This window comes from Alligator mississippiensis, chromosome 5 (genome assembly GCF_030867095.1).
Source record: "Alligator mississippiensis isolate rAllMis1 chromosome 5, rAllMis1, whole genome shotgun sequence".
NCBI classification, from domain to species: Eukaryota; Metazoa; Chordata; order Crocodylia; family Alligatoridae; genus Alligator; species Alligator mississippiensis.
Genome location: NC_081828.1, coordinates 103,893,366 through 103,911,460, shown reverse-complemented (window position 1 = coordinate 103,911,460; position 18,095 = coordinate 103,893,366). Strand labels below are relative to the sequence as shown.

General features: G+C 43.9%; 1 protein-coding gene across 1 annotated transcript in view; it reads left to right on the top strand.

Moving 5' to 3' along the window:
* The window catches only part of CDH18 (cadherin 18), a 445,884-nt gene that overhangs the window by 212,213 nt on the left and 215,576 nt on the right, over nt 1-18,095 (top strand). Inside the window, exon 4 of the mRNA XM_059728627.1 lies at nt 4,680-4,974. Within this exon, the coding sequence (XP_059584610.1) occupies nt 4,680-4,974 (295 nt within the window). The remainder of the gene's footprint in view (nt 1-4,679; nt 4,975-18,095) is intronic.

Below are 18,095 nucleotides of genomic sequence, written 5' to 3'. Positions count from 1 at the left end.
ACCTAGCAAGGGGCATGAAGAGTAACAAGAAAGGTTTTTACAAGTAGGTTAGCAACAAGAGAAAGGTCAGGGAAAGTATGGATTCTTTTCTGAATGGGGGAGGCAATGTAGTGACAGAGGATGAGAAAAAGGCTAAATTACTCAATGGCTTTTTTACCTAGTCTTCACAGGCAAGGTCAGCTCCTGGACTACTGCAGTAGGCAGCACAGTTTGGGGAGAAGGTGAACAGCCCTCATTGGTAAAAGAACAGGTTACGGACTGTTTAGAAAATCTGGATGTGTACAAGCTCATGGGGCCAGATAAAATGCATCTGAGGGTGCTGAGGGAGCTGGCTGATGTGATTGTAGAGCCAGTGTCCATTATCTTTGAAAACTCATGGTAACTGGGGGAGGCCCCAGCTGATTGGAAAAGGGCAACTATAGTGCCCATCATTAAGAAAGAGAAGGAGGATCTAGGGAATGACAGAGCAGTCAGCTTCACCTCAGTCCCCAGGAAAATCATGGAACAGGTCTTCAAAAAATGTATTTCTAAGCACTTGAAGGAGGAGAAGGTGATTAGGAACAGTCAGCGTGGCTTCACCAAGGGCAAATCATGCCTGATTAACCTGATTGCCTTCTTGGATGAGATGACTGGCTCTGTGGATGCAGAGAGAGCAGTGGATGTAATGCACTTTGACTTAGGAAGGCATTTGATATGGTCTGCCACAGCATTCTTACATGCAAGCTGAGGAAGTATGGGTTGGATAAATGAACTATAAGGTGGATAGAAAGCTGGCTGGAGTGTTGGGCTCAATGGGTAGTAATCAATGCCTCAATGTCTAGCTGGTAGCTAGTATCAAGTGGAGTATTCAATATCTTCATTAATGATTTGGAAGATGGGCTGGATAGCACCCTCAGCAAGTTCATGGATGACACCAAGCTGGTGGGTGTAGTAGATACACTGGAGGCTAGGCCTAGGATTCAGAGTGACCTAGATAAATTGGAGGATTGGGCCAAAAGAAATGTCATGAGGTTCAACAAGGACCTGCACTTAGGATGGAGGAATCCCATGCACTGCTACAGCCTGAGGACTGACTAAGCAGCAGCTCTGCAGAAAATAACCTGGGGGTTACAGTGGACAATAAGATGGAAATGAGTCAGCAGTGTGTCCTTTTTGCCAAGAAGGCTAATGGCAATACTGGGCTGTATTAGTAGGAGCATTGTCAGAAGATCAAGGGAAGTGACTTTTCCACTGTATTCTGCACTGGTGAGGCTACATCTGGAGTGCTGTGTCCAGTTTTGGGCCCCTTGCTATAGAAAGGATGTGAACAAGTTGGAGAGAGTCCAGTAGAAAGCAACAAAAATGGTAAGGGGACTGGGACACATAATGAGGAGAGGCTAAGGGAACTGGGTTTATTTAGTCTGCAGAAGAGAAGACTGGGGGGAATTTGATAGCAGCCTTTAACTACCTGAAGGGTGGTTCCAAAGGGGATGGAGCTAAAATGTTCTCAGTGGTGGCAGATGACAGACCAAGGAGTAATGGTCTCAAGTTGCAGCAAGGGAGGTTTAGGTTGGATATTAGGAAAACTCTCTCACTAGGATAGTGGTGAAGCACTAGAACAGGTTACTTAGAGATGTGGTGGAATCTTCATCCTCAGAGGTTTTTACAGCCTGGCTTGACAAAGACTGGCTTGAATGATCTAATTGGGGATGGTTCTGTTTTGAGCAGGGGATTGGACTAAATGACCTCCTGAGAACCCTTCCAACCCTAATTTTCTATGATTCTGTCATTCTGTGACTAGGATATGCAGGTTAATTTACTTTGGCCAAAATAACCCACATAAGAATGATTATGGCTTGCCTTTAACTGGTGCATGGGACATTACAGCAGCAAGGAGTTCAACATGCTTTTAGAAGTGTACACATGACATATAATGCATTACTGAATTTTCTGATAAGATGCCATGCTTACTTGCATACCACACACCTTTTTTTCAAAAAACGAACCCCCAAAATTAAGATATTTGTCTAAAGAGGAAAACTGATTTTCTGCTTGAAATAGAAACATTCTGCCTTGGAGTGCTGACACAAGTGCATGCAGTCTGTCAGGGTAACTCATGGTGATTTACACAAAGCCTATTGGGTGTGTGGCGGCTCTGAGCCTGCCTGCATTGTCCTTGACCAGCAGGTGGGAGCACTCTAGCAGCCTCCCAGGCAGCTGTCAGCCTGCCACTCTTCCCCAACCACCACACTCTTCCCTGCAAACTGGCAACTGTTGCCATCTTGCATGGGGGTGGGGGGTGGGGAAGGGGGGAACGGGAAGGACAGGTCTTGGAGGGAGCCAAGCTGTGTCCATGAGCCAGCAGGCACCTTCCTTCCCACCTGTCCCCTGCATGAGTGTTTTGACAGCAAGCAAAGGCTGCTGTGGCTAGAGCTAGGGTGTGGGGGAAATGGAGTCCCCCTGCCTCACAGGCTTGGCCCAGCTCCCCCCAAAACCCCAGCAGGGGTAGTGGGGTTGGGCCCATGCAGCAGGGGTGCTCCATTTCATCAGCTGTGGGCAAAGCAGTCTCTGCCACTGTCAGCTCACTCACACAGGTGGTGGGGGTGGGAAAAGGGAGCCCCCCTCCCGCCTCATTTGTCCGCCTCCCAAGCTACTCCTGTTGGGGTCTTCAGGGTCCTGGGCTGGACCTGCGAGGTGCCGGGGTCCTACTTTCCCTTCCCTACCGATTGCATGAGTTGGCGTGGAGGGTGAAATGGAGCCTCCCCAGCTCGTGGGCCTGGCCTGGCTCCCTCCAAGACTTCAACAGGCCCATAAGGCAGAGGGGCTCTGTTTCTGCCCCCCTCTCCACCCTTCCTCCCCGCTTCCTCTGCCACAGCCTTAGTTCTGGCAGCAACAGCCATGATGCTGCCATTGCCAAGAACCTTGGGTGGGGAAATTATTAACCCTCGCAGGGCACGTGTACACTTGTTCCCTGAAGGTGCTCTGTCTTAGAGCATCCTTACCTTATACGTCATCAGATAAGGGTTTTGGGTTGTGTTTTTTGGGGGGTTTCTTTTCACGATTGGCCATTTTAAAAGCACTCTCGAGGTGTGAATATTTGTTACTTTACATCTATAGTGTGTTTTCAGGGGCCTCTGAAAAGTGTAACTACTGTAAGCACCCTTACTTTCTATTCCACAGAGAAACATTTGCATTACTCGGGCAGCTGACTGAGTCAATTGATTCAAACATCATTGGTCTTCACTTCACAGGTGCTAACAATAATTTATAATTGCTCATTTATAAATACATGGTGCATCCACACCTTGAATTCTGTGCCCAGTTCTGATCCCCACACCTCAAAAAGGATAAAGAAGAACTAGAGAAGATACAGAGAAGGGCAACAAGAATGATTAGTTGTATGGAGGGGCTTCCATATGAGGAGAGACTAAAGAGGCTAAATCTATTCAGTTTAGAAAAGAGACGCTTGAGGGGGGACATGATAGGGGTTTAAAAAATATTTAATGTTAAAATAAAAGTAAATAGGGTTTTATTGTTAACCATCTCTCACAATACAGGAACTAGGGGGTCACACAGGGCATTTTTACACATTGCAGTGCCGAACGCTTTGAAAAGCATCTGGCACTGCAACATTTGTAGCTGTATAAACAATGAAATGTGCATCAGTGCTGAGAAAATGGCAGCGATGCACTTTTGAACTAAAACACCTAGATGGTGCTTTAGTTCAGAAGCATGCTGCCACCATTTTTGTGTGCTAACACGCATTTCGCCACTTATACAACTGCACGCAGCACAGTGAAGTCCACATCAACTCATTTGCAGAGCAGACTCAATTAATTGTGTGTGCTTAAAGCAGCAGATCTCTGGCAGATCACAGAACAAAAAAGTCTGTGTATATAAATGCCCAAAGTGATACTATTAGGTAGTAAGTTTAAAACTAACTAAAGTAATTTCTCTTTTACATCGCATGTAATTAAAGTATGAAACTTGCTGCCACCAGATGTTGTGGACGTTGACAGTTTAGTCCGATTCAAAAAGGGATTGGACAGATTTTTTGGAGGGAAGGTGCATCAGTTGCTATTGAGCGTGAGAATTAAGGATATAGCTCAGAATTAAAACTTCAAATACCTTAAATAATAGAGCCTGCAAGTGAGAGAAGAACAATGAAAAAAATCCTGGTTGTACAATATTCACTACCCCTTTCATCACTCACTCTCTGCCCCTATTTGACACAGGAGACTAGGGAAGATGGACCTATGGTCTGACCCAATAAATTCCAATTCTTATGTAATTTTAAGTAATTTATGTAACTCTCTCCCTTTTCATGCTTTTCCTGCTCCACTATTCTAGGGCAGTTTTGCTGTCTGCTAGCTGTTCTTCATTTTTCTTTTCCTGTTTCACAGCCTTGAGACTCTTTCATTCTTTTTATAATCATAGATCTACCCATGGAGAACAGTCTGTAGCACCAGCTAGGGTTTTGGCTTTTAGTTAAGCTCGAAAGGAAGGGTGAGTCAACTGAAGATTAGGCTCTGAACCTGCTCTATGCAGCCATAACTCTGGAAAAAAATATTGTTGTCATCATGCTCCCTTCCCAAAACAAGGTGCATGTCTTATTGTGAGTGTTATATGCAGGAAAATATGGTTTAAGCTGATATCACGTATATCATATTTCATGATATTATTGTATCTATATTTTACAGCTACACTCCAATTCCGACAAAGGTGATGGATCAGTCAAGTACATCCTTACTGGAGAAGGGGCTGGAACTATATTTATTATTGATGACACTACAGGAGACATTCATTCAACCAAAAGCCTGGATCGAGAGCAGAAAACACACTATGTGCTGCATGCCCAGGCTATCGACAGACGAACAAACAAGCCTCTTGAGCCTGAATCTGAATTCATTATCAAAGTGCAGGACATCAATGACAATGCACCCAGATTTACAGATGGACCATACATTGTTACTGTGCCAGAGATGTCTGAAATGGGTAAGGGAAAGAAGTCATTCTACTTAGCTGGCTTTTAATGATGGACTCTGCTATTTCCTTTTTTGACAGAGTGCTTACTACTTTTTTTTTCTTCTTTATTAGCAGTAGTTAGATGTAAAGGTTAACAAATCTAGAAGGTGCTAATAACAACAAAGTTTCAATATTTCAAACTGAGACCAAATACTACGCAGTCATTTAATCTACCTGTCCATGATGCACATATATAATATACTGGGGGTGTGTCTAGATGAGATGCTTACTGGACAGTAGTAACTAGCTACTGTGCAGTATATGTCTCATCACTACTACACAGTAGCTCATTACTACTGCAGAGTAGTGTCGCCAGGCATGAACTGTGATGTGGTGCTACTGCACCGTAAAAATGAGCTACTGCGCAGAAAGCATCACCAGGCAACTGTGCCATGACAGTATTGTGCAGTAATGCTGGTTACTGTGCAGTCATTTAGTACTTGGTTATGCAAGTACTAAATGACTGCTCAGTAACAACTGCACAGTGGACATGTCATACAGATGTGCCCTGTAAGTACTAGCTGAAGATTAATACATTGTTGTTGTTATGCCCTGCACCTTTGTTGGGCTACTGTACTTCATTTCCAGAGTCATTTTTCTGTTGTAATAATTTATTCCAGGAGTTTCCAAATGCTATAAACCAACAGACCACTGTTCACCTTTCAGTATTTCCTCCCATGGCTTTGCAGATCTGGTGTGGTTTCCAGATGGGAGTTGTAATGGTGTGCTGTGTAATTAAATGAAAAAATAAAACTAGCACAAGGAAAAAGTAACTCTCCAGTTTCTTTTAGGCCATGACCTTTTTGAATTCTTTCTCTTTCTTTCTCTTTTCTCTCTCTTTCTTCTTTCTCTCTCTCTTTCTCTCTCTAGTGAAGCAAGCTCATCTTTGTAGCATCCTATGAAAATTTCATATTGGCTAGGGACAGAAGTTGCACACAAATTGGTTTAAGAGATCAGAAACTGGTTTAAACTTGTAACATAACAGATGTTCAGTGCACTTAAACTACTTTCAAAATGACCAAAACTGGTTTAAAATAAACCTGTTTGGATGTAGTATCAGACATAACTGATTTAAGTCAAACCAGTTTATGGAACTTCTGTCCCATATTCCCTCCTGGTGCAAGTTTTGGGCCCCCACTACAGAAAATATGTGGACAAATTGGAGAGAGTCCAGTGGAGGACAGCAAAAATGGTGAGGGGGCTGGGGGACATGACTTCTGAGGAAAGACTGATGGAATTGGGCTTATTTAAGGGCTGTGCAAAATGACAACATTCAGTTTCAACTGGCATTTTGATGGAACAGTGTTTCATGTCGAATTTCATTTTGATTTGAAACTGCTGTTCCGTTTCGTCTCGTCAAAACAACAGTATTGCTGTTTTGACACTGTTTCGATGTTTCGCCCATAGACTATAATGGGAAAGCTCGAAACAGCCTATAACTTTGTCATTTCTGGCCCGATTTGGATAAAACATGCAGGAATGGTAGCCCCTTCTGAGGGCATGAAGTCTTGCCAAGTTTCAAGGAGATAGGTGCAGGGGTTTCAGGGAATCTGCACCTCAAAGTCTTGAAAGCAAAAAACTCATGTCACATGTATGTGTTAAGCCACAGCGGGGTCAAAACTGCAGGCTTGCTAGCCCCTGCTGAGACCATGAAGCCTGCCAGCTTTCAAGGAGATAGGTACAGGGGCTTCTGGGTTCTGGGACCCTGCACCTCTGGCTGCTGACAGGCAAAACTGGTGACATGGGTGCTTGTGAGACTGTCTGTCTTGGGGCACAGGGGGGTGAAACCCATGTCACAAGTTTTGTCTGTCAGCAGCCAGAGGTGCAGGGCCCCAAAACCCAGAAGCCCCTGTACCTATCTCCTTGAAAGCTGGTAGGCTTTGTGGTCTCAGCAGGGGCTACCAAGCCTGCAGTTTTGACCCTGCTGTGGCTTAACACATACACGTGACATGAGTTTTTAGCTTTTAAGCCCCGCTTCCAGTTGGGAGTAAAGACCCCAGTTCCAGCTTACCCTCCTCCCCTCCCAGGCTGCTCCCAGCTGGGGATGTGGTGCTGGGTGGGAGGGGTCAGTTTTTCCTTCCCCACCCCTTGCTCTTCTGACAGGGAGGCTGTGGAGGGGGCATGGCTAGGGTAATTACTGGCTCTCTGCAGTGGCCAGCAGGCTATTAGTATGGGCTGCCTTTCCTATTTGAAATTCGTTCAATCTATGCAGTTTAAAAAAAACCCTGTAAAGATTGAATTCGCTCAGCCTCTGGCTTTTTGACTGTCTGTACTTAGACACTGTGTATGTTATCTGCTGGTAGATCAGTGCTTTATTTAAAGCATCAGCAACATGTAACCAGTTCCCTTACCTTATGGTTTCCTCAGTAATATACTTAAATTAGAACTCATCTTTATATTCCTAGCACCAGGCATACTTAAATCATGCAAGAAAGACAGATTCAAAAACATTTTTCAGAAAGCTCAGCAAAGAGAGAGAGTTTTCCTTTTGAAGTCTGTCTTCTATGTTGTATCACTAATGGGTGAGTGAAGAAAGGTACCCACACTACATTTGAAAGAGAATAGCTGGAAGCCCCAAACAAATGCATGTCTTCCAAGTGAATTTACATAAAACACATAATTTCACTTCTTATGTTTCTTTCTCCAGTTGACAGGTGCCTGACTGAACTTGTACAATGTAGAGTTTTTATAAATATTAAAGGGAAAAAATATAAAAATTAAGTGAGTTGCTGGCCTCTCATACTCATACATATAATCACAGTAGTCATTTTTCTAGGAAAGAAAGACTTGCTGTGACTGAATCCAGGTTGTTATCACTCAGGCACACCTGAATGTGTTGGGAGCCCAGATGATGTAGTGAGGTGAGTGAGGTCTGTTATATTCTAAGCTTACTATGAGTGATCCAGGTCCAGAGAGAAGCAAGTAGATACTGATGTGGTTATAAAGAGACTTCTCCCCATCTCCCTTCACCACCCCTAACATAATCTTCTACCCCCAGCAAAATAATAAAAGCAAGAATGCTGTGTAAAACCACAGATTTTCACATTTTCCCTCATCACAATTACTGGTAAAATGTATTGTATACACAAGGAATTTACATGTTGGTGATACCGTTTTATATGGGAGCAAAGTCTAGTTAATTCTCTTCCTGAAATCACCAACAACAATATCCAGGATCATAGCAACTGGCAATGTCAGTACGATTCCATTCCCCCCCCTTTTACAATGGTGTAAAACATCAGTTGTTCCAGTGACATCAGTGGATTTACACCACTGTGTGAGAGAAGAAAATCAGTCCCGTCTTGCCTGCCAGACCATTTTTTTTTTTTTAAGTGAAAACTTGCCCATCAAAATAGTCATAATTTAGACAGGATCTAAATTTGTTCACTCCACCTTTTTTGTCCTCTCTGGCTTTAATGCCCTCTGCTTCATTCTCTCTTCCTACCCCATCTGTCATCCCTTCTTACTTATGGAAATAATCCCTTCCTTTTCTTCTTGTTTTTCTTATTCTGCTTTCTTGATTATTCCCTCTTGTCTAGAGTCTCCTTCACAGATACAATATTTCACAGAGTATCTGCCTCAGAATCTCTAATCATCTCACCCCTCTCTTTCCAGATTTTAATTTCATCAGAGGTCTTTATGCTTTTTCTTTCCCATCTATCTAAAAGTCCATCCCTCCCTTCTCTCCAAGGGATGTCATACCATTATCTTCTCCACAATCTCTCTTCCCATTGGCAAGTCTTTTGCTTAAACCTTTATCTTGGTGTTCTGCCTTTCTCAAATGTTCTTGCTGCCATTTTGGCGCTCTCAAACTTTTGGTCTCCCTTTCCACTTCTCCCTATGGCTCTGTGTCTTGGTATTGTGAATTTTCCTCTAAACACTAATTTCTCTACACTGGAAATCCCCTCCTTTCTCATCTCAGCTTTTTCCTTTGCAGCCATTATCTTTCACTCCTCTGTTTTCAGCTCTCACATCCTCTCAAGAACCTGTGCCTGTTCCAGGCTCCCTCTAAATCCTCTCTATCCACTCTACCTTTTTTATAAGCCACTTTACCTGGCCTGTGTTTTGGACCAAGTGTTGTTTTTTGTTTGGTTTTTCTTTTTCTTTTTTTTTTCTTTTAGGAGACTGAGGAGATCATTTCTTATTGGTCTGATATTATTTAAAATTAAGGTTGCAATACTAGTTTGCTTGTTATAACCTATGACTGTATGAATCCATGACTCCTCCTTGCATACCTGGACTTGCTTGATCGCCTGGACTTGCCAAGATATTAATAAGTAGAGATCATCATAGTGTATGCACCCCCGCACACACATGTGCACACTTTATTCATTAAATCCACATCTGAAGTGCCCCACCATATTATTCCAAATATCCCTCCCCTTCAGAAATATAATCCTTAGAAAAAGTGCTTTTAGGAGTAATATTTCTGTGAATCATTAGAACACCAGTAGTGATAGTATACCTTCATGATGAGCACTGCTGAGAGGAAACAGTGGTGCCAAAGACTAATATTCTTGACCAGCAGGAAACTTCTCCTGTGAGCACTGGTTCATCACAGCATTGAAACACCACTATTTTTAGAAGCAACAATGCCTTATATATAAAATAAAATCTTATTTTAAGTTTTATTTTGATTAAATTGTGTTACATTTGCTAGTTCGAGTCACCTTCCTTGCAGTAGCTTCCAGTCATCACTTTTCACTTCAGTTTCTGGCTAGAGGTGAAACTTATTACTTTACCCATTCTGTCTTTCTACAGCACCTTTCTGTGAAATGCACTACCTTGTCTTGCTCCTGCTTTTATTCAGATTCCGTCATCTTTTATAGAGCACCACTTTTAATTAAGCCGATGATTCTCTGACTTTTTGACATCTAGTTATCTGAATAGTGAGAATGTTGCTGGAGTGCAGATCAATGTCTTCCTCAAAGTCAAGAGCACATAATGCAACTGTTTTATCTTGTTCATCTTCTCTGTAGTAGCTCACTTCTTATTGTCCTCTCAATAGCCACTCCAGAGTACAGCTTGTGTGATTCTTCTACAGATAATGGATCTAATTTAATATCAGACTGAATTTCAGGCTTTAGTTATTTCTCAGTAACTAAGTAATCTATGAATCTGAATCATCAACTAGTGGCTACTCATTTGAAGTATTTTGACTTAACATTTTGGATTATAAATCAGTGTTTTTCACGTTACCCAGGAAATTCTTATTAGAAAGTGAAGCATCAAACTCCACTTTCTTGCAAAGGAAATAAGAATAATGCTCCTATTATTAGTGAGTTGTCTGGGGTCATGTTAAAATATCTATTCTAAAAATCTTTCCTGTGATACAAAGAAGAATGTTACAGCTGACTATCTCTCATAATTACATGAATCTTTATTCTTCTTTTTTTTTTTTTTTTTTTTTTACTGATTCCTTTTTTTGACGTTGGTTGATTTCTTAGTTCTCACACTATTTTGGTAGATTCAAAATTCATTATATAGTGTATACTGTTTTCTTACCAGTGTTTCTAATGAGACCTGATTCAGTTATATTCTTTTTGTTGGCCTCTCTCCCTTTGAAAGGAGAGTTTCATCCCATTTGGGTTGGGTTCACTTGCAGAACTAACATTCTGTTTTTGCCTTTTAGCTGAATTTCTGATATTTATCTTAGTATTTGTTAGTGTTATTTCATCACTGCTTTGGGCCTGTTTTGGAAACTAAATTTCCGTTCTTCTTTCTTCGTTGAAATGTGATCAGTTCTCAAGTGTCTTAGTTTTGGTAACTTGGTAATGGTTTGTGCTTTTTTTTTTCCCCCTTCCCTACTTAGGGGCAATGTGTCTTATATGATTGAATGTGAAATGTCGCTATTTTTTATCAAGTTGGCAGTTCTTTCCATCCTCATTTTTTTTCTTGACATTGTTTTTCTATACAGATTTACATAAGACTTCAGAGATTATTCACTATGGATCACTATTATTTATACTGCACCAGGGTACATCCTGGCCAAGCCACTCCCAAGCGTACTCCACCAGTATGTATTCTTCAAACCTGGAAGATACTCTGGGGAGGCCTTGGTCTCCAACATGTTTCGGAGCAATCCGCGGGGTCTTGTTTCCATATTTCTGAATCTGGAGCTTGTGGGCAGGGGAAGTCAGATAAGTTCCAAGGGTGCAAGCACATTATGTTTGGCTCTGTACACACATGAGACAAAAAGACTCTGCTCCAGATACTGACATGCTTTCTGTACCACGTATTTTCTGAATGGCAGCTTGAATATTTGTTGAGCCTCCCCAAATTGTAGTAGCAAGTCTGGCATCTGCCTTGTCAAGGAATTAGTTGTTATTTATTTTCAAAGCCATATATACTATTTAGTAGTCTCTGGATATACTTTTGGTGCTGCATACTGTAAGCTATTCACAAATAAAATATTTGTAAGCACATAGAGGATAAAGGTAGTATGTATGGATTTATGAAGAGCAAACCATACCGAAACAATGTAATGCTCTTCTGTGGCAAGACAATGAACTTTATAAAATTGGAGCATATATATGATCTATTTTGATGTTTTGACAATGTCACCCACATTTTCAGAAGTATTCTGTCACTGCAAGGAGACGGCATAACTTTGAATAATCATGCTTAAAGAGTAATCCTCAACAGCTCAAGGTCAAACTAGAAAATGGAGTTACCCTAAGGTCTGTCCAGGTTCATTATTCTTCTATATCTTTTTTTAGAACTTGAAATATATAATTGAGTGACACCAAACTTGGTAAGGTACCAGTCACTTCAAAAGATGAGTGTTTAAAATGACATTAATTAAATTTAAAAACTGGACTGAAATAAGTAGGATGAAATTAAGATATCACCCTTTGAAGAGCAGAATACCATACTGAAGAAGGAACAATGAAATGCACAAATAAAGAATATGGATTGACTGGCTAAGCTGTAGTACCACAGGAAAGGATATGGGGAGATGGTGAATCACAAGCTTGACATAAATAGACTATATGGGCATGTGTGCACGACACTTTAAAGTGGGTTAAATGCTTTTGTACAGCTTTAATGGTGTTGGTGTTTGCACATGTCAGTGGTGTATTGTGCATTAATTCCAGCAGCTGTAGCACATTCGGTGGCATAATGGGCCTTAAATGACTTTGGGGCACAGCAAACTAAAATGCTTCCAAGGAGTTTTAGTTTGCTGCCCTACAGCTGCAGGCTGAAGCACCGGGTTCTGTGCAGCTCAGGGCCTGTGCAGGTAGCCCATACATGCAGGCTGGCAGCAGCCCGGGAAGGCAGGCTCCATCGACGAAATTCCCCCTCCTGCCTCCCCCCCTGCAACTCAGGGACTGCTCCATGCACCGGCAGCTCACCCTCCCCTCCCTGCCAATGGAGAGGCAGGTAAGACATGGGTGTACACAACACTTAATTTGCCCTAAATTGAAGTGCTGTTTTTAAAAAACCTACTGCTTCAATTTAGGGTGAAGTAAAACCCATTTCATAGTTTCATAGTTGGTAGGGTAGGAAGGGACCTGAGCAGATCATCAAGTCCAACCCCCTGCCATGGCAGGAAAGATGACCCTGGCCAGGTGTTCATCCAGCCTCCTTTTAAAGACCCCCAGGGTACGAGTCAGCACCACTTCTCTTGGAAGTTGGTTCTAGATCCTAGCTGCCCTGACAGTGAAATAGTGCCTCCTGATATCTACCCTGAATCTACCCTCTGCTAGCTTGTGACCACTATTTCTTGTCACTCCTGGGAGTGTTCAGGGGAACAGGGACTCTTGCAGTGCCTGCTGGTCCCCCCTGACTAATTTGTAAACGGCCACTAGATCCCCCCTCAACCTTCTCTTGTGGAGGCTGAACAGATTCAGGTCTCTTAGCCTCTCCTCATAGGGCCTGCCCTGCTGACTCCTGATCATGCGGGTGGCCCTCCTCTTGACCCTCTCCATGCTGTCCACATCCCTTCTGAAGCGTGGTGCCCAGAACTGGACACGGTACTCCAAGTGCGACCTAACCAGTGTCACATAGAGGTGGAGGATCACCTCCTTGGACCGGCTCGTGATACATCTGTGGATGCATGACAAGGTATGGTTGGCCTTCCTGACTGCATACCCACACTGTCGGCCCATGTTCATATTGGCCTCAATAATGACTCCAAGATCCTGCTCTGCCTCTACACTGACAAGAAGGGAGTCCCCCAGCATGTAGGTCTGCTGCTGGTTCTTCCTCCCCAGGTGCAGTGTCCTGCACTTGTCAGTGTTGAAACCCATCTTGTTCTCTTCCGCCCACCCCTGTAGCCTATCCAGATCCAATTGCAGCCTATTCCTTCCTTCTATCATGCCCACTTCTCCCCACAACTTAGTGTCATCTGCAAATTTGAACAGGGTGCATTTTACCCATTTGTCCAAGTCGCTGATGAAGATGTTGAGCAGTGCAGGTGTGAGGACCGAGCCCTGCGGAACCCCACTGCCCACATCCCTCCAGGTTGAAAATAACCCGTCCACCACCACTCTCTGGGTGCATCCCTCCAGCCAGTTAGTGACCCATCTAACTGCATAGGCATTGACACCATAGTCTCCTAGTTTTTTAATGAGAATGGGGTAAGAGACCGTGTTGAAGGCTTTCCTAAAGTCCAGAAAGACTATATCTGCTGTGACACCTGCATCCAGGGAGTTGGTGACCTGGTCATAGAAGGCCACCAGGTTGGTCTGACAGGACCTGCCTCTAATGAACCCATGTTTGTTGCCCCTAAGAATAGTCTCCCCTGCTGGCCCTTTGTGGACATGCACCAGGATAATTTTCTCAAAAAGCTTCCCCAGGACCAAGGTAAAACTAACAGGTCTGTAGTTTCCTGGGTCCTCCTTCCTCCCTTTTTTGAAAATGGGAACTACATTGGCCCTTTTCCAGTCCTCCAGCACATCGCCAGAGCACCATAAGTTCTCGTAAAGCTGTGCCAGGGGTCCCGCAATAACCTCTGCTAGTTCCCTCAGCACTCTGGGGGGGAGATCGTCAGGACCTGATGATTTAATAACGTCCAGTCCATCCTGAAGTTCCCTGACTAGGTCCTCGCTGACCCTAGGCCTGGGTGTGCCTTCCACGGGACCTACGGTAGTCCCAGTTGGGGGGATGACCTGGTCCCTACTCAGAAAAATGGAGGCAAAGAAATTGTTAAATAGGTTAGCTTTGCTGTGTGGTGTGATGACCAGTTTTCCTAGCGTGTCCCTCAGAGGCCTCACATTACCCGGTACCTTCTTTTTACCTGCTATGTATTTAAAAAAGGACTTCTTGTTGTCCTTGATCCAGGTAGCTAGTCCCAGTTCCATCTCTGCCTTGGCCTTCCTGACTGCCCCTCTAGAGTCCCGAGCAACAGAGGTACAGTCCTCTCTGGTGATGGCCCCTCCCTTCCAATGGGTGTATGCCTCCTTTTTAGCTTGGAGACATTTCCGGATGCTTTTGGTGAGCCATGGGGGCCTTTGCACCCTCTTGTCCCCTTTGATCCATGTAGGGATTGTGACAGAAGGCCACCTTGGTTTCTCCCCAAAAACTCTGCTTTGTGACAATTTGATTAGTATGGTCCCAGCAGAGGAGACACACCTTTACCCTATCTCTTTACGTAACCTGAGCTGGATACATTTCTGAGGGAAGGGGGAAACCTGCTCCCTCTGCCTACGTGACTAGTATCACATACCTGGGCGAGGGGCTTCCCTCTTGGTGGGCTAGAGACTGCCAGTCTGCCCAGCAACTAGTGATGTATTTCAAATTGGTTGGCTGACAGCCAACAGGTGCTGGCCTCCATTGGACCAAGTAAATGAAGTCACAAGGGCTATAAAAGTTAAGGACTGCCCCGGGGGGGGGGGGGGCAGCAGCCATGAGGGAGACTCAGAGACAGAGAAGAGCTGTATCATCTGAAACTTGCTCTCTCTCTCAAAACTCATGATCAAGGAACTGCCTGCCTCCAGAGGGAATCTCCATCTGTCTCTGGATGATACGTGTGAGTAAGCTACCTGAGATCTAACTAGATATTTAGCTTGCAGTAACTCAGATGCATGATCAAAGGCTACCCAGCCAGGGGAGTTTGCTCTATGGGATTTTTCTGATATTGCTCTACCCGATACTCTATTGTAACCCTACCCTCTGTAACCAATAAAGTTCTCCTTTGTACCTAGTGTGGGAGACTTATTGGGAGTGGTCTAGATTATGCCTTGGGTTCCCCTTGGTTCGGCTGACTAAGGGAGACCACTACTTATGCTTCTTATTGAGGGAAGCATCCCAAATTCTTGAAGTGAATCAAGTACACTTGAGGGCTACTAGGCCTGTGTTTCCCAGGGTGTGCAGAGTCAGAATCAGTCCAGAGCTCTGGGTGGTGGCAGTGGAACCCCCAGGCTAGCGGGTGTGCTCCAGGAAGGGGGTCGGCCAGACGTGAGGCGCCCCCAGGGAGGCACTCGGAACCTGGAAGGTGGTCGGGCCCACTGAGGTGGGTGGCTCAATGCTGGAGCACACCCTACTCGCCTGCCACAGGGATTACCTCTCTTTGGGCTTGAAGGATCATCTCCTTAAGGAACGACCACTCTTCTTGGACACCCAACTCCCCCACCTTCTGGGACATCAGTGTCTCCCCCACTAATCTCCTTACTTCATTGAAATCTACCCTCCTGAAGTCCAGGGCTGCTGCCTTGCTGCAGGCTTCACCACTTTGCACTGGATAGCGAATTCCAGCAGGCGATGATCGCTGTCACCCAGGTGGTCGAGCACCCGCAGTCCCCCCACCAGGTCATTGCCCGTGGACAAGACCAGATCCAACAAGGCCCTGGTGGGGCTTTGCACCTCCAAGGTTAGGTCCTGTATCTCAGCTAGGAGCCTATGTGACCAGTCAGACCTGGCTGACTGCTCCATCCAGCAGATGTCTGGAAAGTTTAGGTCTCCCATGATGACCACATCCTTTGACCTAACTGCCTCTGTGAGCTGACTTAAGAATTCCTGGTCTAGCTCTTCTCCTAGGTTGGGTGGTCTGTAGTAGACCCCCACCATTAAGTCCCTTTCTCCCCGACCTCCTTTTATTCTAACCCAGAGCACTTCGGTCTGCCCCTCCTCTGACCCAGCGCTACTCATTGAAGATGTGTATTGCTCCTTGACATAGAGCACCACACCCCCACCTTTCCTCCCTGTTCTATCTCTCCTGTACAGCCTATAGCACTTGATGTTCACCGCCGAGTCATGCGTTGGGTCCCACCACATTTTGGTGAACCCCACTATGTCTGGATTGGTGTTAGCTAGCAGTAGGGCAAGTTCCTCCTGCCTGCTCTCTATACTGTGAGCATTAGTGTAGAGGCATTTGAGGCCTCCTGAAGATGCATGCACTGCCCCCCTAATCCCAGTACTACCCAGGCCTCTGTTACTTACTTGGGTATTTGTTCCGCTCATCATCGGTCTTGGCTGGGCTGCTACTGCGGGTGACACTTGGTTTGGTGGTCCAAGACTTCCTCTGCCCTCATCTTCCCCTTCCCCCAACGAGCCTAGTTTAAAGCCCGCCAGAGGAGATCAGCCAACCTAGAAGAGAACACATGCTTACCTTTGGGGGAAAGGTGAAGCCTATCCCATCTGAACATGTCTCTCATCCTGATGTGTGGGTCGTTGTCTACGAAGCCAAAGCCCACCTCAAGACACCATTCCCGAAGCCTCAAGTTAACCTCTCTGATGCAGGTCTCATGTCGTTTTCCACATCCACTCACTGGTAGGACAGAAGAGAATATCACCTGTGTCCCTGTCTCCTTCAGCATGCCCCCCAGAGCATGGTAGTCCGCCATCAGGTGATTGGGGCTTCTCCTGACCACATCATCGTTTTGTCTCTACACGCCCTAGAATATTGCATAGGAACAGATTACCAGGAGAGATAGTGGACTACCACTGGAAGATTTTAAGTGCAAGTTAGAAAAGCATATGTCACAGAGACTTTAGACAGGGATGTTTCCAGTAAAAAGCATCATAAAAGACCCACTAAAGCACCTGATCTATAAGATGTGGGACGAGCTTGGTCCAACTAAGGCACTACCTCTTCAGGTCATATCCAGGGCTCGGGATGGGTACACACTGAGTTTAAATTAAAGTGCTGTTTTGTTTTGTTTCTTAATGTCTGTAAGCAGCCATTATTGCTTGTGGTATGGAGTGACCAGCTCCACGTATGTTTGATCTGTTATATTCAGGTCCAGTACTCAAATAAAATTCCTGTGAATTGATTTTGCTGAAGGTCTTGCTGAAATGCTGGTTCAAAAGCATAAGCCCAACAAGATTTCTGCCACACATGAAAAATGTTTCTTCTCATTACAAATATACTATGTGTTAAGTTATAGAGGAGCTATTATTTTTAATTATCAGAATACACACATATCAACATAAACACATATTTGTGTACACACATATGAGAGTGAAAAAAAGTAATCAGTCAAAAGCATTCTGTTTTCTCTCACAAGAATACATATTAAAATCTCTAGGGTTGACATAAAGCATGGTAAATGTTGTTCCCAAAAACTCCTTTCCAGGAAATTAATATTGTATGCTGATAACAGGTTTATAAATTGAAGTGCTATCATGATGCTATCATGAAAAATCCTAAGAGCTAAAAAGAATCTATTACTTATTCATAGAGAGGCATAAATGTGCATGAACAATACTTATTTATCTTTCATCTGTGTATGTGTCTACAAGCTTGCATGCGTCTCTGTGGTTTGATTTTTTTTTCCTTATTAAAAATGAAGGATACAAAATAAAACATTTAACACTTTTAAAATGCATGGGCAGGACCGTAATCCAATTATGCAGCCAACCAAGTTCAAGTGTTACTGCCTTCTGGAGGAAATTATGGTTTTTCTGTGTAGAATATTATAATTTTATCTAGTTGACTATTCCTGTTTCACAGTCCTTGAGAACTCCTCTGAGAATTCAGCCCTGAGCAGTTCAGATAGTCAGTCAGGTACTCAGAGTCTTCATATATCTTCACTTTATTTTCACTTTTTAAAGTGGCTTTTTTTCAGTATTGATCCATTTCAGATTTTAACAATGCAGTGAACTATGACAAGTCATGCATACGTGTGCATTCTCAGTAGACATTTACT